Below are 23,704 nucleotides of genomic sequence, written 5' to 3'. Positions count from 1 at the left end.
CAATGTGGATGATACAATGTATCCGGAGGTTGGTGGGGTGGAAGGTGAGGACCAGGAAGATTCTGTCCTTGTTGCGATTGGAGGGGTGGGGTTCAAGGACAGAAGTGCAAGAAGTAGAGGAGATATGCTGGAGGGCATCAATGACCATGTGTGAGGGGAAATTGCGGTCTTTGTTCTACGGTGGACTTGGTCCTCCTGGGAGCAAATGCGGCGGAGGAGGAGTATTTGGAAATAAGAGATAGCATTTTTACAGGAGGTAGAGTGGGAGGAGGTGTAGTTCAGATAGCTTTGGGAGTTAGTGGGTTTGTAGTAGATGTCTGTGCTGAGTCGCCGGAAATGGAGATGGAGAAGTCTAAGAAGTGGAGGGAGGTGTCCGAAATGGTCCAGGTGAACTTGAGGTTGGGGTGGAAGGTGTTCGTGAAGTTGATGAACTGTTTAACCTCCTCATGGGAGCACAAGGTGGTGCCAAGCAGTCATCGATGTAGCGGAGGAAATGATGGAGAATGGTGCCAGTGTAGCTATGGAAGATGGACTGTTCCACGCATCCAATGAAGAGGCAGGCATAGCTGGGACACATGCAGGTGACCTTTGGGAGGATTGGAAGGAGAAATTGTTGAGGATGAGGACAAGATCAGCCAATCAAATGAGAGTGTCAGTGGAAGAGTACTGGTTGGGCCGGCATGAAAGGAAGAAACAGAGGGCTTGGAGGCCTTTGTCATGGCAGATGGATGTATATAGGGACTGGATGTTCATGATGGAATTGGTCCATGGAGGCATTGGGGGCCAGAGAATTGAAAGTCATGGAGGAGGTGGAGGGTATGGGTGGTGTCCCAAATGTAGGTGGGGAGTTCCTGGACCAAGGGGAACAGGACAATGTCAAGGTATGCAGAGGTAAGGTCGGTGGAGCAGGAGCAGGCCAAGGCGATAGGTTGACTGGGGCAGTCAGATTTGTGAATTTTGGGTATAAGGTAGAACCAGGTGGTGCGGGGTTCCCAGACTATAAGGTTGGAGGCTATGGGTGAAAGGTCCCCTGAGGTGATGAGGTTGTGTATGGCCTGGGAGATGATGGTTTGGTGATGGGAGGTGAGGTCATGGTCAAGGGGGCAGTAGGAGGAGATGTCTGTTGGCGCTTGGCTTCGGGTGTAGGTATCAGTGTGCCAAAGTACCACCGTGCCCCCCACCACTTGTCTGCTGGTTTGATAGTGATGTTGGAGTTGGAGAAGAGGGAGTGGAGGTTTACGCTTTGCAAGGGTGAGAGGTTGGAGTGGGTGAGGGTGGTGGACAGGTTGAGGTAGTCAACGTCACAGCGGTAGCTGGAAATGAAGAAATCAAGGGCGGGCAACAGACAGCACGAGGTGTCCAGATGGATGGGGTGAGTGAAGAGGTTCTTGGGGTGAGAGGGAATGGGGGTTGGCAGGAATCCTGATGGAAAAAGTAAGCAGAGGGTGGAGGCAGCGCAAGAAGTGTTGGATGTCACAACACATGTTCAATTCATTGATCTGGGAGCATACTTAAGACTCATTGTTCAACCACAGTGACGGGGAGGTCTGGGGGGATGGTAAAAACATGAGAGGGCTGCGAGCTAGGATCTGGTGTGGGACTGGAGCTGGGAGTGGAGACGGAGACTGTTACTGTGGTTATGGGGTCATGGATAACATCACCAATGGAAGTGACGCTCACCCTGGGAGTCAGGGAGACAGAAGTGGTGCCTTCGGTGGCATCTGCAGAGGCGGTGGTGGCATAACATATGATGTAAGCAATGTTATCAGCAGTATTCAGGTGAGTGACGTAGGTGAGGGCAAAAGTGGCTGCGGCAGAAGCAATTACAGGACAGAAGTGACAGTGTATCGGCACGACCTTGTGCTCCCATGAGGAGGTTGAACAGTTTATCAACTTCATTAACACCTTCCACACTGACCTCAAATTTACCTGGACCATCTTAGACACCTCCCTCCGCTTCCTGGACCTCTCCATCTCCATTTCCAGTGATTGACTCAACACAGACACCTACTACAAACACACCAACTCCCACAGCTACATGGACTACACCTCCTACCACCCTGCCTCCTGTAAAAACACTATCCCTCATTCCCAATTCCTCCGCCGCATCTGCTCCCAGGAGGACCAATTCCACCATAGAACATCCCTAATGGCCTCTTTCTTCAAAGACCACAATTTCCTGCCCACGTGGTCAACAATGCCCTCCACCGCATCTCCTCCACTTCCCTCACTTCCACCCTTGAACCCCACCCCTCCAATTGCAACAAAGACTGAACAGTCCTGGTCCTCAACTTACATCCCACCAACCTCCGGGTACATCGCATCATTTTCCGTTACCTACAAACAGACCTTCCCACCAGGGATATATCTGCATTCTGAAGAGCCCATTCCCTCTGTGACTCCCTTGTTAGGTCCATGCCACCCCCAACCCACCTTCCACTCCCAGCACCTTCCCCTGCCACTGCAAGAAATGCAAAACCTGCATCCACACCTGCCCCCTCACTGCCGTCCAAGACCCCAAAGGATCCTTCCACATCCAACAGAGATTTACCTGTGCTTCCACACATGTCATCTACTGTGTCCGTTGCCCCTGATGTGGTCTCCTCTACATTGGAGAGACAGGATACCAACTTGCGGAACTATCTCTGGGATAGATGCATTAACAAACCCTGTGACTGAATACTTTAACTCCCCCTCCCATTCCACAAAGGATATGCAAGTCCTGGGCCTCCTTCACCACCAAACCCTAACCACCCAATGCCTGGAGGAAGAACACCTCATCTTCCATCTTGGGATCCTCCAACCACACAGGATCAAAGTGGATTTCACCAGTTTCCTCAATTCCCTTCCTCGCACCTTATCCCAGATCCAACCTTCTAACTTGGCACCATTCTCTTGAACTGTCCTACCTGATCATGTTCCTTCCCACCCATCACTCCACCCTCCTGTCTGAACTATCATCTTCACCCCAACTTCATCTGCCAATCATATTCCCAGCTACCTTCCCAACAGCACCCCCTCCCCCCATCCCATTTATCTCTCATCCCCCTTGGGCCACAAGCCTCATTCCTGATGAAGGGCTTAAGCTCAAAACATCGATTCTCCTGCTCCTCAGATGCTGCCTGATCAGCTGTGCTTTTCCAGCACCACACTCTTTGACTCTGATCTCCAGCATCTGCAATCCTCGTTTTCTCCTGAATAAAACTGTTGTACGGATCTTTGTTTTCCAGACATCGCTGCATTTAGCTGTCCTTAGTGGAGATCTGCCCACAGTCCAGCTGCTCTGTGAGCAGGTAAGTTCAAAGGACAGAAACATTTCCTGTTGTCCTGTGTTGTACTTCCCGTTACTCAAGCATTTTAACAAGTGGACAAGATTAGCTCTTTCTATCTGATGTAGGTGATTTAGTATCTGATTGAAACAAAAATCTTCCTTGCTCTAGGATATATTGTAGCATTCAAATTTGAAAAAAGTTGCCAAAATTGGTGATTTAACATTAAAGCTTTTTAAAAATTTAAGATTTGATATATGAGCTAGGTTAATGTTGATCTGTTAAATATTGTTCATTTTTCACACATTTCCAGTTGGAAGTGTATCATTACAGCCTTGTGCATCACAGTACTTAGGCAGCTTCATCAAAACTGATGATCGGCGTAAAAATGAAGGAACTGAGAAGGCGCATTAGCAAGATCCAAGAATAGCTTTCCTCATTCAATCAATGCATGTAACTATTGCAGGATTATTTAATATTATTTAAGCACCCATTTCCCTCAAGAAGAGTTTTACAGCAATTAATTAGAACTAAACATATACTACAGCACAGTTGACCTGTAGTGCAAAATACATGGAAGGTGGTGCAATAACATTGATTCCAGTCTTCATTAAACCTTGATTTATTCCTTATCCAACAGCCCAGTCTATAAATTAGACAGCCCAGGGAGACATCATAATGCAGCCGTTTGGATTTTAATTTAAAGTAATAACGCAGATTAATTTTGCAATCTCCTTAGCAACCTACTGTGATATAACCTCCCAAGATATGTTCTAATCAACCTGTTTAGAACCATTACAAACACCACCGGAGCAGGAGGGACTTGAACACTCCTAGTTCAGATATAGGGGCACTCCCATCACATGAGCCCTCAATATATTTTCTAACCAACCTGTTCAGAGATGTTATTACATCCCTGTGGAGCAGACTTGAACCTGGTTCTCCTGGCTCAGTATAACCTCTCAAGATTTTTATAGAATTCAAATTTCGTAGTCTGCCATGGTCAGATTCAAGGTTCGGTCCTGGAGGATTAGCCTGGGTTCTGAATTAGTAGTCACCTCCCCCGTATAACCGCTCAAATACATTCTAAGGTGAAATACCGAGATTGATCCAATCGTTACAGGAACTAAAGTCAGTCATCTAGTCACTCAAGTCTTGTTCCATCATTCAATCAGATGGTGGTTGATTTGCACCCTATTCTTTTTACTTGCCTTTGTTCCATGATTTTTTTTTCATAGCTTCATATGATAGGACTCTTTCAACCTCTGCCTTAAAAATTTAATTGATTCAGCTGTCATCATATTTTAGGGTGAGAGTTCAGGATTTCCACTATGATCAGAGTGTAAAAAGATATTGAGATTGTGCTCCTTGTTTTTGCAGAGGAAATTGTTTCTTTATAACCATACTATCAAAGCCCTTTATCATTTAATAACCCTATTTAAATAACACCTTAACATTCTCAAAAAGGTTGCAGACAAAATTGTGCACCATCTCCTCAGATTTTCTCACTTTAAACTCAATTATTCTAGTGAATATTCACTTTACACATCATCATTCAAACTGTACGTGTTACATACTCTGGAGATTTTCCTGGGTTTGATTAATCACATAGCATGATAAAACACAAGTTCGTGTCCTACTCATTTTCCATTGTTGCATTCTTCCTCACATTTCCCCAAACACCTAATCTCTACCTCTTTCCCATTTCCTAATATTGATTTCTCCTCAATCCCTGTCCCCTCACCTACCTTCCAAATCTCCAAAAACTTTGTCTCTCCCCAAACTCCTATTCCTCATGCCACAACCAACCCCAACATCTTGCGACTCCAAAGTCAAATAATAGCAAATTCCCCTGAATGCTTTACTTGAATCTATTTCAAACCTTATCTGAACCTTATTTGAATCCTCCACACTCAAAGATAGTGCAATCCAGGTCCTAATCACTTGTTGCATGATTTTGTTCTTGCTCAAATCTCTTTTACTACTTTTACTAATTACTTTAAATCCATACCCTCTCATTCTCATTCATCTCTGTTGCTCTTTCCAGAACTCTCAATTCAATGTTTCAACCAGACCTCATCTCAGCTTTCACTTCAGCAAGGAAAGCTGTCCCAACTTTTTAATCTATCTTCATGAATTCCTCGTCCCGAAACCTCTTCTGCACTGTCTCCAGTGCCTTCACATCCTTCCTAAAGTGTAGCACCTCCCTAAAACTGAACATAAACATTCCAGGTGAGATTTACCTGGTGTCTTATAAAGAGATACACCACATCATACAATTTATGACAGCCCATTTGGCTAACTAATTAACCAAAGATGAGAAGATTGGCCAAGCAACGTTTTCTTAAACCCATTTTTAACTTGACTATGTTGTTGTTCAGTTGATTCTTACATCTACACTTTACAATCAATTCCATTATGCTACATGGGATGGCTAAGAGATCTGCAGTTTTTTTTACAACTTTTTAATCTGCTTTCTTTATTATGGTATACACAAAATCTTGCACAACTTTAGCGTTACCAGCAGATCACTTGCCCCTCTTTCTTCTCTGTACTTTCAACTAGTTAGGTGCAGCTCACAGGTTTCCTGTTTTTCTCAATTCCTTCATAGCAACCACCTCTATATCTTGCTCGTTGATGTGGCTTAACTATCAAACTGACCTCTTGCTGTTGCAATCAATTGTAATCCCTGTCTCATGTTAAATTAGCAGTGAACAAAAGGTTGGCACTAATTTGTCTTCATTTCATATAAATTCATTTCTTATAATAGACCAATTGAGACGTAAAGCAAACTAATAATCACCTAAACTAAAAAAGGTAAAGGCTAATTATTTTCAAACATAACACTAATTCTAATTTTTAGCAGCTCTGATACACACACCAAGAGAATTGACTGTTATACTGGATTCAATGCGCAACTTGTTTCCTCTTTTTAATTTGAGTGCTGTTAAAATTGCATTTGGGAAGGAAGTTAAAGTCTTTCTGTGAGAAGTAAGTAGAAAGACCTCTCATGGAAACTGGTTGAAGGAGAGGAGGTCCCAGCCACTCAGCACTTAGCCTTCAGGGAAGATTTGTGAAATAACTCCACAAAGGTCAGTAGCCCATTACCAAGTCACCTTTTATTTACACATGGAAAGTCCTTGACACTGATCCAGCTCTCACAGAACCAGCTCTCAAAGTGAACAGAACCTCTGACACTCTTGTTTATATCTGTCAACCAGGGGTCCCTGATTGAATCAGGTTAACATCCCCAGTCAGAGAGCTCATATTCTGTTAGGTCCACCTGGCTGACCTCATTACAATCACTACATTCCTCCCCTCTGAGTCTGAGGACATAGGCCAGTTCTTTTTTTTTGTAGCTCCACTTGGGGTGTTTTTTGCTCTAGCATCTTAAAAACAGCAGAAGGTTGAGGCACAACCTTTACCCAGAATGTAGACATTGCTATCACATAAAGCAGTTGAGACAAATAGCATGAATGCATTTAAGGAGAAGGTTCATAGATACATGAGTGAGAAAGTAAGATATGCACATGATGTTAGATGAATTAAGGTGATGGAAAGTATGTTAAGCATGAATACCAGCAGGATTAGTTACATTGAAGGCCCTCTTTCTGTCCTTTGAGTTCTATGGAATATCTACCATTTCCATCCTGAGTTTAAAAAAGACAAGGTAGAGTGAGAAGGTGAAGCACAGAAAGAATAAAAACAGAGTAGTTTAAGAGAGAAGCAGAAGTGACGGACACATCATGACACTTCTGTTGGGATGGATTTCCATAGTAAATAAATATGGAAATGAAAAAGAAAATGAGTAAAGTTTATGTAAAATAAATTCACACTGATGTTGTGTCTATAAAAATAAACAGATTATTTAAATTATATATTCCAGTGTCAACGTTTATAAGCAAAACCATTAATGTAAACTTTTTATGTTGTCAGAATAGTCTTCACTAGTGATGGTGCTGAAACACTACAATTTTGCACTTCGTTCTTTTACCTGTATTGTGAAAAGCTTCTTACATTCCAACTAACTTTGCTTCTGTGCTTTCTGATTGGCTGTTTCTACCCTGTATTAATTATTCTCCATCTTCCAACCTGCTTTAATTTAAAACTATACATTGCCCTAGTGGTCCATGTTAAAGAGAATAGAGAGAGAATATTGTGGGTGGCACAGTGGTTAACTACCTCACAGCGCCAGAGACTTGGGTTCAATTCCCATCTCAGGCGACTGACTGTGTGGAGTTTGCACATTCTCCTCATGTCTGCGTGGGTTTCCTCCGGGTGCTCCGGTTTCCTCCCACAGTCCAAAAATATGCAGGTTAGGTGAATTGGCCATACTAAATTGCCCGTAGTGTTAGCTGAAGGGGGTAATGTAGGGGAATGGGTCTGGGTGGGTTGCGCTTCGGCGGGTCGGTGTGGACTTGTTGAGCTGAAGGGCCTGTTTCCACACTGTAAGTAATCTAAATATTAAATGTTTTAAAATCTTGTGGCATGTTCACTGTTAAAATCACAAGAATTGAAGGTTCTCCTTTGCAAAATTTGTGAAGTACTCAATAATTTTGTTCACAATCAAAAACAAATAATTGAATTCTATTTTAGTAAGGCATTATTTTTCCATCAATATATTATATCACACTGCCTTCTGAAGTAACTCTATTTGCAGAATGCCAGTGCTGAACTTTAGTTGGATCCAATGTACAAAAGATTGACTTTGATACTTTGTTTCTTGGAGTTCTGTTTCATTTCTTTGGCTGCAGAAGTGGATGCTGTCACTAGTATTCTTGCTGATGTCCTCCAGAGGACTGCAGGGATTTCTAGTGGCAATATATCTGTACAGAATAGAGGGAAGTGATTTATGATTTGGTTCCACTTTCTCCTCAACTCAAAAGTGTCAAACATCCATATCTGCAAAACCTTTCTGTTCACACTACAGTACTAGAGGCAAGTACACCTGTCTCTGGTACAGACTATTCCATCTCCTTTCAGACTCCAGACTCTTACTCAATAGGACATTGTTCCCTCAGCATCAGTGAAGTGAAATTTGAACTTAAGAGCTGATCAGTTTTGCCTTCCAATTGCATAATATTACCATACTGCTGTGTAGTTGGATGTAATGAGAAATGACATTGATAAGGGCACAGCCTCTAGGAGGTATGCACTATCTCATTTGCAACAGTGATGGGTTTTTTTTTAAGTGCCAGAATCTGCAACCTCTGGCTGATTTACCATCTGTCTGGAGGTTGATGTGATGTCTGATTCTGTGACCGATGAACCCACTGTCCCTCTGATTGATGTGTCCCCTGTCCCTGTGGCTGATGCACCCTCTGTGTGTGGCTGGAGAAAGTGAGAGAAATATTTAACCATGTTACTGTAGCCATCATTAATGTGGACAGGCTTGAAATTGTTTTTTACTTGCCATTGCTTTCATAAGTTTATACATGCCCTCTAATAGACAGTCTAGTGCAGGGCAGGTTTGCTCACAAATAGTTGCCTGAGCGTGAAGACAGGAAGAACATTCAGCCTCTCTGTATTTAATCATTGTGCCATCCTCAATTGCCACTACCCCCCTGCTTTCAAAAATGGGTCTGTTCTCTTGGTAGCCTCTAAGGAATTGCCTGATGGCAAATGAGTAGCTATGACAGTCCAATCTTCAAAACCTTGTCTCCGACTTGCTTTTTGGAGACAAAATTAATTGCCCACAGCTCACCTGTTTAATAATGTTGAGTTGCAAAATCCAGTATTAGGTGTATCTTGGGCTGTCTAATTAAGTGCAAGAATCTCCTTAAAAGGTTATCAGTTAGCTTGGATACTCTGTGTATTGCCATTGCATTTTCTAGCATGTTTTCAGATTACTTTATGAAGATTTGCAATGTGATTCAATTTTAAATGTCCCCGTCAAGCTGAATGGTTTAATGTAATAGTAAGATTGTGGATGAAATTTGAACTTTACCAGCTGTTTGGGTAACTATTTCTGACTGTGTAGTAGATATGTCTATTGCTAAAACAAAACTGCATTGGTCTTCAGTTTGCAATTCTTTGCAAAAAATTGTAACTTTCCATTTATTGATAAGATGGAATCCAAGCTGGAAAATATTATTTTGTAGATTTCTAATGGACAACTGTAGCATTGAGGAAAGTTTGATACTTCTCAGGACCAAAAGTGACAGACTTAGCTTGTTAATGAATTTGCACAGTATACAGCAAGAGTAGCCAGGGAGCAGTCAAATGAGTTTCCTCTCCTTGATATCCTAGTTGAGAAATCAGCTAGTGTGTCCCTTACTACTGCCTATCACAGACATGCTTTCACATATCAAAACAAACATTGGGATTCCCACAATTCCATGCACTAAGTTAACTTCATCAGTAACCTCAGAAGTAGGGCCCAAGTTAAAAGAACTCCATAGAGGCCGGTATCCTATCACCAAGTCATCCTTTACTTACACGTGGAGAGTCCTTGACACTGATCCAGCTTCCTCAGAGCCAACTCTGAGTGAACAGTACCTCTGACACTCCTGCTTAGATCCACCAGTCTTTCGGACAAAAGCCACACAGTGGTATCTTGCCAGCACTGAAGTTCACATATGAAATTAAGCATTTGTGCAATAGGCAAAATGCTTAGGTCCTCCCATGAGTCTGCACATTATATTGCAAGAAACAACCTGATCAGAGAAGACACTATCCCAAAGGATGGCTTTATTGTATCCTATTTCAGCATTATGCTTACAAGGTACATAAATAATTTATGTAGTGATTGGAAAGGTTGGCCAGTCGAACCTCATAGAATATGAGTTTCCTGATTGGACCAAGGTAACAGCCCAATCAGAAGGGCCTGTGCCCGAAACGTCGAATCTCCTGTTCCCTGGATGCTGCCTGACCTGCTGTGCTGTTCCAGCAATAAAGTTTCAACAGCCCAATCAGGGAGCCTTGGCTGTCAGATATGAGTTGTAGACAGAAAGAATATGGACATGCACTATACCTGTTTCAACTCAACAAAATTTGTGACATTTATTCTCTAGTTTATTTCTCAAGAAAATGTTTCGACCAATTAGAATCAACCTGCCTGGCTTAAAATTTAAATAAGTCCAAAGATGTGCAGGCCAAGTGAATTGGCCATGCTAAATTGCCCGTAGTGTTAGGTAAGGGGGTAAATGTAGGGGAATGGGTGGATTGCGCTTCGGTGGGTCGGTATGGACTTGTTGGGCCGAAGGGCCTGTTTCCACACTGTAAGTAATCTAATCTAAAAAAAGGCTTAGCAATTAACTGTCAGTCATCATTAATGCATTCTCCATGACAACACCTCTACAAGTAAGAGTCCACCTGCCAACCAATCAGCAGTCCATTCTCATTTAATATAAGTATTGTTTTCTCTTTACCGTACTTGTGAATTGTTCTGATGAGTGCAAAATGAGAAGCTTCAATGAAATGTGTGTTTCTTTAGCAATAATCAAATACAACATGAATCTTCATCGATTATCTGCAACTCATTCTATTAAATGCATTTGTTATACTATCCTATCTTAAATCTGATACTTTCTGAAAGATTTGTGTACAAACATGATATATTGAATGAACAATTACATAGAACCTTCAGTCAATGAGAATAAATGTTTAATTAATTATGCTAAAACCTCTTTAAATTATTGAAACAAGCCCAGAAGGTCAATGTGACCCTGATTTATGTTACAGGTTAAAGACTTCCTGTATGGGGTGACCTCCTCCTTCGCCAGAATCTGGCCTAATTTTTCTCTTGAAGGAATACAATGAATTAGCATCAGTCAGTAATCTGTTCCAGAGGTCTACTATTCTCTGAAAATTTAGAAATACCTACCATCGAATTTTGCAATTATTTAACATGTACCTGTCTAACCTATCCAGTTGAAATAATAGTCCACACGAAAACATTGTAGCCTCTGCTGCTTTTTAATAGCGATTTAAAATTGCCTGAGTGTACACTTTTATAAAGCATACAACCCTGTCTGAGTAACAAAATTGTTTTATACTGGAAATCAATCACGATCCCATCCTCGGATTCTTTCCAAAGCCTAAATATCCCCCATCATGTGTGGAGATTTAAAGTTGCCACAGTGCTCTAGAAGAGGCTTAATTGATGCCTTGAGCAAAGGCAAAATGGCATTCTTTGGTTTGTAATGACTTGTACCATGAATATAATTTTTTTTAAATTTAGCTACAGCTTCACTGTGTTTAAAATGCATTTGGTCATACACTGTAAAAATTATGTCTGTCAAAACAACTCTAGTCCCTGTAGGATGTGTATATGTAGCAAGGAAGATCCCCATTCAAATTCTAAATACAGTACACTGAAAATCAGGAAAACTTAATATAGTTGTAAGGACAGTAAGTTGTAAAATCTGACTGATTTAGTGGGTTGTACCTTTCTGAGTTTGAGATGATCAGACACTGCTGGCTTGTTCAGTGAAGATTTTACTTTATATTTAGCATGAATCCCTGGCAGGTGCTATTCCTTCCTGTTTACATTGCTCTAATTAGTTCTAAGCAGGTCATGAAATGCTAGATGCTGCAGCCAACTGCATGCAGCAGTTTTAGCACCTGATTACATGGAATTTATCCTGAATATTGTTTCCATTTTGGCTAATATTTGTTAACATTTCTATGTCATTTGATATAATTCACTGTTTACCTATATATGCACAACATCAATTATCTCAGATCAGTTTTGACCCTGAGTCTCAAAACTGTCCTTTTTTCCAGCTACAAGCAGAAATATTGTTAAGTCTTCATAAAATCAAATGTGACATATTATTGAGATGAATTTTAAAACTTGGAATGTTAGTTATAATCTAACTCTTCAAAGGTTTTTGGAATTTTGCTATCTTTATTTGTAAGCTCTTAAATTATTTTTCTCTCAATGCAGTGTGGAGTAGAATTAGAAACTGAAGATAAAAGTGGAAACACACCTCTAAAACTTGCAAGAGAATGCCAGTATAAGGATATCGTACTATATTTAGAAAATAGTATCTATCAAGCAAGAAGTATGATTCCAAAATTTGATTGGAGGTAATGTAAAACAATTCAGTTGTGTAATTTATTCTTTTAACATCTCACTTTGCTCTTGAGACACAGCCTTAAACTGATTCTATTGTTGGACTGTGATGAAATATGGTTGATCACTCTGGCAAAACTTTAAAGAGTATCCAACATAAATGTATAACTGGCCACCTTTGTAACTAAACTCATTAACAGCCAATCGGTGTAATATGACTACATAAGAAGCAGTGCATGTTTATTAAAAATAAGATGTGTGCATGAAGAGGGACAAGATGTATAATCTATAATGGGAGCAAAGTTATTAAAAAGACTTGAGCTGTATTCTCAGATTAAGTGGGTTTTTACCAGCGATGGTTCCCAAGGTGAGATAGGAAACTGGTTTGAGGATGACAGTAGCAGCCCTTTTGAGGAAGAATCTGTGAGGTTAAACATTGTGCATTTGAATATGTTGCTTTCTTTTGTGAAAATGCAGGTTATATAATGGGATAAGGAAAAGTTGATGGGGGAAATACACTTCATAGGCTAAATACAGTTCCATGCCAGATTTTGCTGCTTTGCAGGTTTCACTACATGTTGCAGAATCAAGTAATCTTTGTAACACCCTGCAGCTGCATGGCGTATGGATTAAGAGAGTTGCTGCTGTGACCTTTATAGTCAGCGTAAGGCCAGGAAAGCAAAGTCAGGGTAATATTTTATTAAATGAGCCAAAGGCAGTCAGAATATTATTGATCCAAAGAATTCCCCAGTGTACAAGGTTGTCTCAATAAAACAAAAAGTGCTTCTTAATTGTCATAAATAATTCTGAATTATCATTTATTTGATAATGCTTGCATGTCAGTAATTGTAAATACTTTCTGAAATCCTAAAAGAATTAAACAAATCTAATAGCTTGTATCAATAAAGGACGAGGTGTAATTTTTCCTTCCTTTGAGATGGCAAGAAGGGAAATAATGCAGTAAGTTAGACATGGAGAGAAACCTCAACCCTTCTCACCAACTTGGCAATCAGGCAATGGGCAAGATCATGGGCAACTTAGTTGATTTGCCTGTAATTAAGGTCATTAAGTGGTCAATTGTAGAAGGAAAGAAGCTGAACTTTGAAAGACCTCTCCCCACAGCTACCATCCTGTTTGAACAACAGAAGGACTTAATTTCTCATGGCTGAATCCTCTGGTTAATAGGCTATGACTGGTAGACTTTAGGATCCAGAAGCTGGCAGTTTCTGATTGGCTGGCAGCTTGTGGCAACCTGGCTCACCAGTATCGATGCCTGTGATAGGGTGAGGTACTCGCTCACCTGTCAGCTGTTAACAAGCTGATTGATGGGTAAATGGTGAGTTATCTTGCCAGTGAGGCTTCTGTATTAATTGCCATCTCAGACACTCGACTCTTAAACTAGGTTGTGATAAATGCTTGTTAAGACAGAAGCTTTGGTTGAGGGATCTTGTGGTACAGTGGTAGTGTCCCTAAATCTGACCCAGGAGGCAAAGGCTCATGTCCCACCTGCTTTAGTGTTGTATAATGACATCTCTGAACAGCTTGATTAGAAAATATCTGGCTGGTGGGGATAGAGGAAAAAGTCATCTTGGCACAGCAGGGGAAATTCTCATGTAATTTGATGAATTATAAAACAAAAAGGTGTGTAGTGACAGTTCTTATTGGCCAAATCATCAAGAATGAATCTTGGAGGTGTGGGAGTGAATCTTAAAACTAGCATTGCCTCTATATTAAACATTGAGTTAAAGGAGACATCATTTTTTAGAGGTTCTTTCTTGGTTAATATTTAAGATTGAGTTTTACTTGTGAGGTATGTTAGGGCAAGTCATAACCAGGATATAGGGTCACAATGGATGGAAATAGCTGTGCACATTCTCCCGTGCATCCATCAGACCTTTGCAGTGGACCTAGAGTGATCCCAATAAAATGGTGTAACTATTGGGCTCAATATTGTCCTCCTGGACACAGTCTATAGGCAGCAAGACAATATAATTAGGTAGGCTGGCACGTACCTAAATCCCACAAACAACAGAATTAAGTTTGGATCTGGAGAGTCCTGTATTAGTGAAGGACTACTTAGGAACCTCAGCTAGTCTTTGGATTAACCCAGTTGCTTGTCACCCCACGTGGCTTGACTAACATTTGTAGGCAGCTTGTTACCTCAGGGTGGAGTCCCCCTCAATAAACGTCTGGCCAAGGAGTTGGATATAGGGAAGGAAGGTGTTCACCATGGAGTCATGCATCCCCCCACCTAATCACCTTTGCTTTTGACCACCGCACTCCTCTCTCCCCGAAATACCTAAACTCAGAAACCACTCCCACAAATTACTGACCTTACTCCTTTGTATTCTACTATCCTGGGTGTTCTCCCAGTAGCAGCCCTTCTGTGGCTTGCAGCTCTCATTGGGTGAGACCTCTGTCCTCAGAGCCCTAATACCCAGCAAAGGCTCCCATTGCTTTTAGAATCAGCAGGCCTTTTCGAGCAGGGGGAAAGCAGTTGTTTCTCTGGCTCTCAGCCAACTGCAGAGACCTCTGCTGCCTCAACAAGATTCCACCCATTGTCCACGAATTTTGTCACAAAGGATGTGGTAGACAATTACGAGAACCTCCAAAGAAATGCATCTCAATTGATCCTGTCATGCCTTCTTATTTTAGCCGTGCTGCAAATGGACTTATTGGATGTCATAACATCTCTGAACAGGCCAGTTAGAAAGTTTTTCTATAAATTGACTTATTAGGCAGTTGGTTAGGGAGAGATTATATCAGAGGTAGAAGAGGTTTTTGTTTTATTCTGTGGCAACTGTATGACCTTCCACAAAGTGACATTTTAATTTATGTTGTCAGACAAGCAGTAATGCGATGTAGGGCAGATGGGCCTGTAGGGTTGGTTCCAGTATTCAGGTATGTGGTTAGGTAAGAGAAGATTGATCAGAAACATTACACACGAGGAGATAATTGGTTTTAAGCGGACTCCGAGACCACACTTTTAATGAGAGCTTTATTTCCTTTAAACTCACTCATCCCCCTGATGACTAGCTCCCCATATTTATGTAACCAATTCTTACCTAATTAATTCTTAATTAAATATCTATCACTTGTTCACTTATTCCATTAGGTCTCAGACATCCCTTCCAAGCTTATTAGGTGATAACAAGAAAGACTTTGCGATTGGGGGAAGGAAAAGCAGAGCCAGATCAGGGAAACTCAATGTTTCATTTTAAAACCTAAACATGTTCTTCCTGGGCCACGAAGGAGACAATAAAAAAACTTGCCATTTTTGGACTAGTCCCATTCCTGTTTGACACTTCATCAGTCAGATCTTAATGATTCCATCACAGCCTAATCTGTATTTTCAAGAAAGATCTTTGCTGCTGACCTCCTCATGGGCCTGGCTAGAGTAGCCATCAACAGGTCCAGGCAATGGGCTGTGGATGGGACCATATTTCCTGACAGCATGCCTCTTTGTTGTGGCTACATTTGTGCCTGGTGTCCTTGGAGAGGGAGCAGCCAATGTTCGCCAACACTCTTAAGGCTTTTAGAGAAAGGCAATGCAGGGGCTGGAATGCACTATCTTCCTATTTTGATTTAGTCCCACTCTCTTTCCCTTCCCATTCTCTATTTTTATTGTTGTTAGACTGTGCCTTCTAGGTACAACAGGCAGATGGGCCAATGGGCTGAGAAGTGGCAGATGGAATTTAATTCAGATAGATGCAAGTTGCTGCACTTTGGGAAAGCAAATCTTAGCAGGACTTATACACTTAATGGTAAGGTCCTGGAGAGTGTTGCTGAAGAAAGAGACCTTGATGTGCAAGTTCATAGCTCCTTGAAAGTGGAGTCGCAGGTAGATAGGATAGTGAAGAAGGCGTTTGGTATGCTTTCCTTTATTGGTCAGAGTATTGAGTACAGGAGTTGGGAGGTCATGTTGCGGCTGTATAGGACATTGGTTAGGCCACTGTTGGAATATTGTGTGCAATTCTGATCTCCTTTCTATTGGAAAGATGTCATGAAACTTGAAAGGGTTCAGAAAAGATTTACAAGGATGTTGCCAGGGTTGGAGGATTTGAGCTACAGGGAGAGGTTGAACATGCTGGGGCTGTTTTCCCTGGAGCGTCGGAGGCTGAGGGGTGACCTTATAGAAGTTTACAAAACTATGAGGGGCATGGATAGAGTAAATAGGCAAAGTCTTTCCCCAGGGGTTGGGGAGTCCAGAACTAGAGGGCGTAGGTTTAGGGTGAGAGGGGAAAGATATAAAAGAACCTATGGGCACTTTTTTCATGCAGAGGGTGGTACGTGTATGGAATGAGCTGCAGAGGAAGTGGTGGAGGCTGGTACAATTGCAACATTTAAGAGGCATTTGGATGGGTATATGAATAGGAAGGGTTTGGAGGGATATGGGCCGGGTGCTGGCAGGTGTGACTAGATTGGGTTGGGATATCTGGTCGGCATGGACGGGTTGGACCGAAGGGTCTGTTTCCATGCTGTACATCTCTATGACTATGACTCTGGTGCTTGCTTTCTCAAAGAAGTAGGTTCTGATGACAGTGGGATCACTGGGGTTAAGTTACTGCAGCTAGTTTCTGTCAGACTGCCAGGGTTACAGTCATCTAAAATATTGCTAACTTTAACTTAAGACGTTCTGTGCAAATTATGTGAAGTGATCCACCTTGAATTATCTTAATCACTGTGGGGCAGCACGATGTCTCAATGGTTAGCTTTGCAGCGTCACAGCGCCAGGGACCCGGGTTCAATTCCAGCTTTGTGTGACTGACTGTGTGGAGGATGCACATTCTCCCTTTGTCTGCGTGGGTTTCCTCTAGGTGTTCCAGTTTCCTCGCACAGTCCAAAGGTGTGCAGGTTAGGTGAATTTGTTATGCTAAATTGTCTGTATGTTCAGAGATGTGTAGGTTAGGGGAGATGTAGAATAATAGGGTAGGGAAATGGCTCTGGGTGGGATACTCTTTGGACTTTTTGGGCCAAATGGCCTGTTTCTACACTGCAGAGATTCTGATTCTGGAAAATATGAGCAGGAGTAGACCATTCTGCTGTTTAAGCAGTTTTATTTTAGCATTGCGACTTTGTAGATTCTTCTCCAAGCTATCGGGGAATGCCATGAGATGCTCTTCCTGAGGGATAGTAACATGAGACCTTGCACTCAACCAAAATGGCATGGACAGGCATTTCAAAGGAGGTTAGCAATTCTGGGGTTCACTGAGGATTCTGAGTCCAGTTCAGGAAAAGTGTCAATGACATTATGCAGACTGCCCTGGTAAGTGGCGTGGTGGCCTGTGGTTATCCCTCCTGGACACTAGGCTACATATTTGAATGAGTGTACAGGCAGACTGTGTGGATAGATGTGTGAGGAGTTTCAGAACGGATGACACTTGCGTACAAAACGTGATGATTTAGCTTGAGTGTGCAAGCAGATGCTATCTAAATACACTGATGGGTCGGTTTGTGTGACATGGATGTGTCAGACAAGGGGGTTAGTTGGCATTCCTGATGAAGGGCTTTTGCCTGAAACATTGATTTTCCTGCTCCTCAGATGCTGCCTGACCTGCTGTGCTTTTCCAGCACCACTCTAATCTGGACTCTGGTTTCCAGCATCTGCAGTCCTCACTTTTGCTTAGTTGGCATTTGTCAAGACACCAAATTTCTACTTCTCCAGTAGGGCATTCCGACTTGAAGAAAAGGTCAAAGACAGGTGGCTGGGTGCCAGTCTCCTGTGAGTTTCTCTCATGCGATGTAAAAAGTCCTCCAGATTACTGGACAACAAGGCCACAAGCCCACAGCTGATGCAAGGTTGGACTGGCAAAGCAACAGAGTGAGAACACATCATACCTGGTGCTGCCATAAGACCATAAGATATAGGAGTCGAAGCAAGGCCATTTGGCCCATTAGATCTACCACACCATTTCATTATGGCTAATGGGTGTTTCAGTTCCACTTACCCGCACTCTCCCCGTAGCCCTTAATTCCTTGCGAGATCAAGAATTTATCAATCCCAGCCTTGAAGACACCAAACGTTACTGCCTCCACTGTGCTCCATGGCAATGAATTCCACAGGCCCAACATTCTCTGCCTGAAGAAATGTCTCCACATTTCTGTTCTAAACTGACCCCCTCTAATTTTAAGGCTATGCCCACGAGTCCTGGTCTCCCTGCCCAACGGAAACAGCTTCCCAGCATCCACCCTTTCTAAACCATGCATAATCTTGTAAGTTTCTATTAGACGTCCCCTCAACCTTCTAAACTCTAATGAATACAATCCCAGGATCCTCAGCCGATCATCATATGTTATGCCTACCATTCCAGGGATCATCCATGTGATGAATCCATGTGATGCTGGACACACTCCAGTGCCAATATGTCCTTCCTGAGGCATGGGGCCCAAAATTGGACACAGTATTCTAAATGATGCCAAACAAGAGCTTTATAAAGCCTCAGAAGCACATCGTTGCTTTTATATTCCAACCCTCGTGAGATAACTGACAACATTACATTTGCTTTCTTAACCATGGACTCAACCTATAAATCAACCTTCTGAGAATCCTGGATTAGCACTCCCAGGTCCCTTTGTACTTTGGCTTTATGAATTTTCTCACCATTTAAAATATAGTCCATGCCTGTCTTCTTTTTCACGAAGTGCAAGACCTCACTCTTGCTCACATTGAATTTCATCAGCCATTTCCTGGACCACTCTCCTAAACTGTCTAAATCTTTCTACAGCCTCCCCACCTCCTCAGTACTACCTGCCTGTCCGCCTAACCTGGTATCATCGGTGAACTTTGCCAGAATGCCCCCTGACCCTTCATCCAAATCATTAATATATAAAGTGAACAGCTGCAGCCCCAACACTGAACCCTACGGGACACGACTTGTCACCAGCTACCATTCCGAAAAAGAACCTTTTTTCCCAACTTTCTGCCTTCTGTCAGACAGCCAATCCCCAATTCATGCCAGTAGCTCACTTCAAAACCATGGCCCTCACCTTACTCAGCAGCTTCCCGTGAGGCACCTTATCGAAGGCCTTTTGAAAGTCTAGGTAGACCACATCTACTAGGTTTCCCTGATCTAACCTACTTGTTACTTCTTCAAAAAATTCTAACAGGTTTGCCAGGCATGACCTCCCCTTACTAAATACATGCTGACTTGTTCTAATCCGACCCTGCACTTGCAAGAATTTAGAAATTTCATCCTTGACGATGAATTCTAGAATTTTAACTACAACTGAGATTAGGCTAATCGGCCTATAATTTTCCATCTTTTGTCTTGATCCTTTCTTGAACAAGGTGGTTACAACAGCAATTTTCCAATTATCTGGGATTTTCCCTGACTCCAGTGATTTTTGAAAGATCACAGTCAGTGCCTCTGCTATTCCTCAGTCACCTCTCTCAGAACTCCATTGGGGCCAGGAGATTTATCAATTTTTAGACATTTTAGCTTTTCTAGCACTTTCTCTTTTGTAATGGCTACCATACTCAACTCTGCCCCCTGACTCTCCTTGATTGTTGGGATATTACTCATGTCTTCCATTGTGAAGACTGACACAATGTACTTATTAAGTTCTTCAGCTGTGTCCTTATCTCCCATCACTAGCCTCCCTGCATCAATTTGGAGCGGCCCAATTTCTACTTTTGCCTCTCATTTGTTTCTTATGTATTAAAGAAACTTTTTCTATCATTTCTAATATTACTGGCTGGCTTACTTCATATTTGATCCTCTCCTTCCTTATTTCTTTCTTTGTTATCCTCTGTTTGTTTTTGTAGCCTTCCCAATCTTCTGATTTCCCAGTGCCCTTGACCACTTTATAGGCTCTCTCTTTTTCTTTGATACATTTCCTAACTTCCTCTGTCAGCCATGACCGTCTAACCCCTCCCCTGATAATCTTTCTTTTCTTTGGGATAAACCTCTGTATTGTGTCCTCAATTACACCCAGAAACCCCTGCCATTGTTGCTCTACTATTACATCTGATTTCGCCTTCTCTCCTTCAAACTGCAGACTGAACTCTACCATATTATGATCGCTGTTTCCTAAGTGTTCCCTGACTTTAAGGTCTTTTATAAAGTCTGGCTCATTACTTAGCACTAAGTCCAGGATAGCCTGCTCCCTTGTGGGCTCCATCACAAGCTGTTCCAAAAAGCCTTCCTGTCAGCATTCCATGAATTCCCTTTCTTCGGATCCACCAGCAACATTATTCACCCAGTCCACCTGCACAGTGAAGTCCCCGATGATCAGCATGACCTTGCCTTTCTGATATGCCTTATCTACTTTCTGGTACATCTTGCGTCCCTGGTTGCTGGGAGGTCTGTACATAACTCGCATTATGGTTCCTCAACTCCACCCACACAGACTCCACATCATCTGACCCTATGTCATTCAGTGTCATAGATTTAAGCTCATTCTTAACTAACAAGGCATCCCCACCCCCTCTGCCTGTCACCCTGTCTTTTCAATAAATTGTATTTCCTTGAATATTTAACTGCCAGTCCTGAACCCCCGCAACCACATCTCTGTGATGCCTACCACATCATAATCATTCACAATGGTTTGTGCTTTGTTACAAATACTACGGGCATTTAGATAAAGTGCCTTAATGTTAATTTTCTTATCCTGATGCTTTCCAACATCTCTCGTAATATGTCCTAAGTTATCATTCCTTTTTGCTTCATTCCTGGCTTGCCTTGAACTTAAACCCCGCACACATGCTAACCTGCTGCTTATCTTTCTACTTGACTCCATATTCCCTGTTGCTTTCCCTTTCCCTTCTCCCGACTCACAAGTCTAAAGTCCTAGTGATTACACTATTTATCCTTTTTGCCAGAACACTGGTTCCAGGAGGTTCAGGTGGAGACCATCCCATTGGTACAGATCCCCCTGGTTCCAAAACTGATACCAATGTCCCATGAAATGGAATCCCTCTTTCCCACACCAATCTCTTAGCCACATGTTTACTTCCCTAATTTTCTTATCCCTATGCCAATTAGCACATGGCTCAGTCAGTAATCCAGAGATTATGACCTTTGAGGACCCTTCCTAGCCGTGCCTGTGTTGTTAGTGCCAACGTGGACCACAACAACTGGATCCTCCCCCTTCCACTCCAATAACCTTTCAAGCTGAACAGAGATGTCCTGCACCCTGGCATCGGGCAGGCAACACACCATGCGGGACTCCCAATCCAGCTCACAAAGGATACTATCTGTCCCCTTAATTATAGAATCCTATAACAACTACTTGTCTTTTTGCTCCCCACTCTTGAATGGCCTTCTGCACCATGGTCAGCTGGCTCATCCAAACAACAATCTCATAGCTGTTTGACAAGGTCAGGGGCTGAGGCTCCTCCACTCCTGAACTCAGAATCCCTCTATCTGCCTCACTTACAGTCACACCATGTTGTTCCTGATCACTAACTGAATTTGAATTACTTAATCTACCGGGTGTGACTGTCTCCTGAAACAAAGTGTCCAGATAACTCTCCCCCTGCCGAATGTGCTGCAGCATTTGAAGCTCAGATTCCAGATAATCAGTTCCGATCCGGAGTTCTTCCAGCAACCAACACTTGCTGCTGATGTGGTCACTGCCATTCACAATGGGATCAGCCAGCTCCCACATCATATAGTTACAGCACATCACCTGACCAGCCAGAACTACTTATTTAATTAATTTATACAAATTCATGAGTTAAATAATTTCTAATACTTCTCTGTGGTCTTATTCAACTAACCAATAGAAAATGTTTAATGTATCATACGATACACAAGAAATATAAATTGAAACACGTTACCTTAGCAACACATGAGAGTTCCTTTTTTTTTGGTTAGAGGAGGAGGACAGGTGAGAGACACTACAAGTGTAGTGTCTCAGGATTCAGCCGCTGCCCAAATATATGCCCAATCCTCTGCTCCTCGTTGTGCCCCTCCCTCTGCTGCTCCCTCTCACCTCCTGACATTGTTTCGGCTACTGTTGAAATATTGCATGCAGTTCTGGTCTCCTTCCTATTGGAAAGATGTTGTGAAACTTGAAAGGGTTCAGAAAAGATTTACAAGGATGGTACCAGGGTTGGAGGATTTGAGCTATATGGAGAGGTTGAATAGGCTAGGGTTGTTTTCCCTGGAGCATCGGAGGCTGAGGGGTGACCTTATAGAGGTTTATAAAATCATGAGAGGCATGGATAGAATAAATAGACAAAGTCTTTTCCCTGGGGTGGGGGAGTCCAGAACTAGAGGGCATAGGTTTAGGGTGAGAGGAGAAAGATATAAAAGAGACCTAAGAAGCAACTTTTTCACGCAGAGGGTGGTATGTGTATAGAATGAGCTGCCAGGGGAAGTGGTGGAAGCTAATACAATTGCAACATTTAAAAGGCATCTGGATGGGTATATGAATAGGAACGGTTTGGAGGGTTTGGCCAGGTGCTGACAGGTGGGACTAGATTGGGTTGGGATATTTGGTCGGCATGGACGAGTTGGACCGAAGGGTCTGTTTCCATGCTGTACATCTCTGTGACCCTGTGACTATGACAAATGGAGGCCCTGACACCTGAGGACCGTGGGAAGAATTGTGCTGTGTTCTTAGACTCTGTGGAACGTTAATGTGTTTGTTTTTGTTCTCCTTTACAGATCTCCACAATCCAGACCCCAGGCCTGAACCACTGGAGATCGAAGATTCCACTTCTGGGGAAATTACACCAGTGACCCAGATGATACAGTGTCATCTGCATTTCCCACACTCTCCACCAGTGCAGGCCCCACACTCTCCACCAGTGCAGGCCCATGAACCTGTCTTACATTTACAGTCAAATCCAAATTCTTGTGAGAATTCTTGTGAGCATAGCACAGACAAGGCCCAGTTTCTGAAGGAGGCTTTGGTAGCGAGGACCTAGGCATTAGGAAGACTCTTCATGAACAGACCTGTGCTGATCTCAACACTGTCTGCACCCCCCTCCACTCCCCCACTATCTTGACCTCAAGACTCCTGCTGGTAATGCAGATCCCAGGGCTATCCATAGCTCTGCCAGAACAATTGGGGTATATGCCATTGGTGTGTATGCCATGGATTCTGCTATTCCCCCAGGCATTAGAGCACATGGCTTCCTCCTTGGACAAAGTGGTAACCATTATGGGGACCCAGGTACAGCAATGGAGCTTTTGGCACTTGGACAAGCAGACTCTTGCTCCAGCGATGCGCTAAAATGTCAGGAACTGTGCAAATGGGGTACAGGCACCTGCACTTACCCTAAGTGCCTCTTCTCCTCAGGGACATAGAGAAACACCATTGCATGCCCAGATGGAGGAGGATCGAATACCAGCTATCTGGGGATTGCAGTGGGATGGATCCTCTTAGGGCAGTTATGGTTTGAGTAGCCTCTCTTCATCCCCTCAACCATTGACATAATTTCGTCCAGTTGACATGGTCAAGGAGG

General features: G+C 42.6%; 1 protein-coding gene and 1 long non-coding RNA gene across 2 annotated transcripts in view; one reads left to right on the top strand and one right to left on the bottom strand.

Annotated features, from left to right (window-relative positions):
• The window catches only part of LOC148139924 (uncharacterized), a 200,257-nt gene that overhangs the window by 119,412 nt on the left and 57,141 nt on the right, over nucleotides 1–23,704 (bottom strand). The gene's annotated exons all lie outside the window — the stretch shown is intronic.
• The window catches only part of LOC122539397 (palmitoyltransferase Hip14-like), a 79,714-nt gene that overhangs the window by 25,189 nt on the left and 30,821 nt on the right, over nucleotides 1–23,704 (top strand). Inside the window, exons 4-5 of the mRNA XM_043674189.2 lie at nucleotides 3,231–3,293; nucleotides 12,160–12,302. Coding sequence (XP_043530124.1) covers nucleotides 3,231–3,293; nucleotides 12,160–12,302 — 206 coding nt within the window. The remainder of the gene's footprint in view (nucleotides 1–3,230; nucleotides 3,294–12,159; nucleotides 12,303–23,704) is intronic.

This window comes from Chiloscyllium plagiosum, unplaced genomic scaffold, assembly GCF_037043375.1.
Source record: "Chiloscyllium plagiosum isolate Xiang-an unplaced genomic scaffold, Cpla_swu_hap1 HiC_scaffold_36, whole genome shotgun sequence".
Classification (NCBI taxonomy): Eukaryota; Metazoa; Chordata; class Chondrichthyes; order Orectolobiformes; family Hemiscylliidae; genus Chiloscyllium; species Chiloscyllium plagiosum.
Note: the sequence above shows the minus strand (reverse complement) of the source record. Positions and strands in the feature narration are given on the sequence as shown.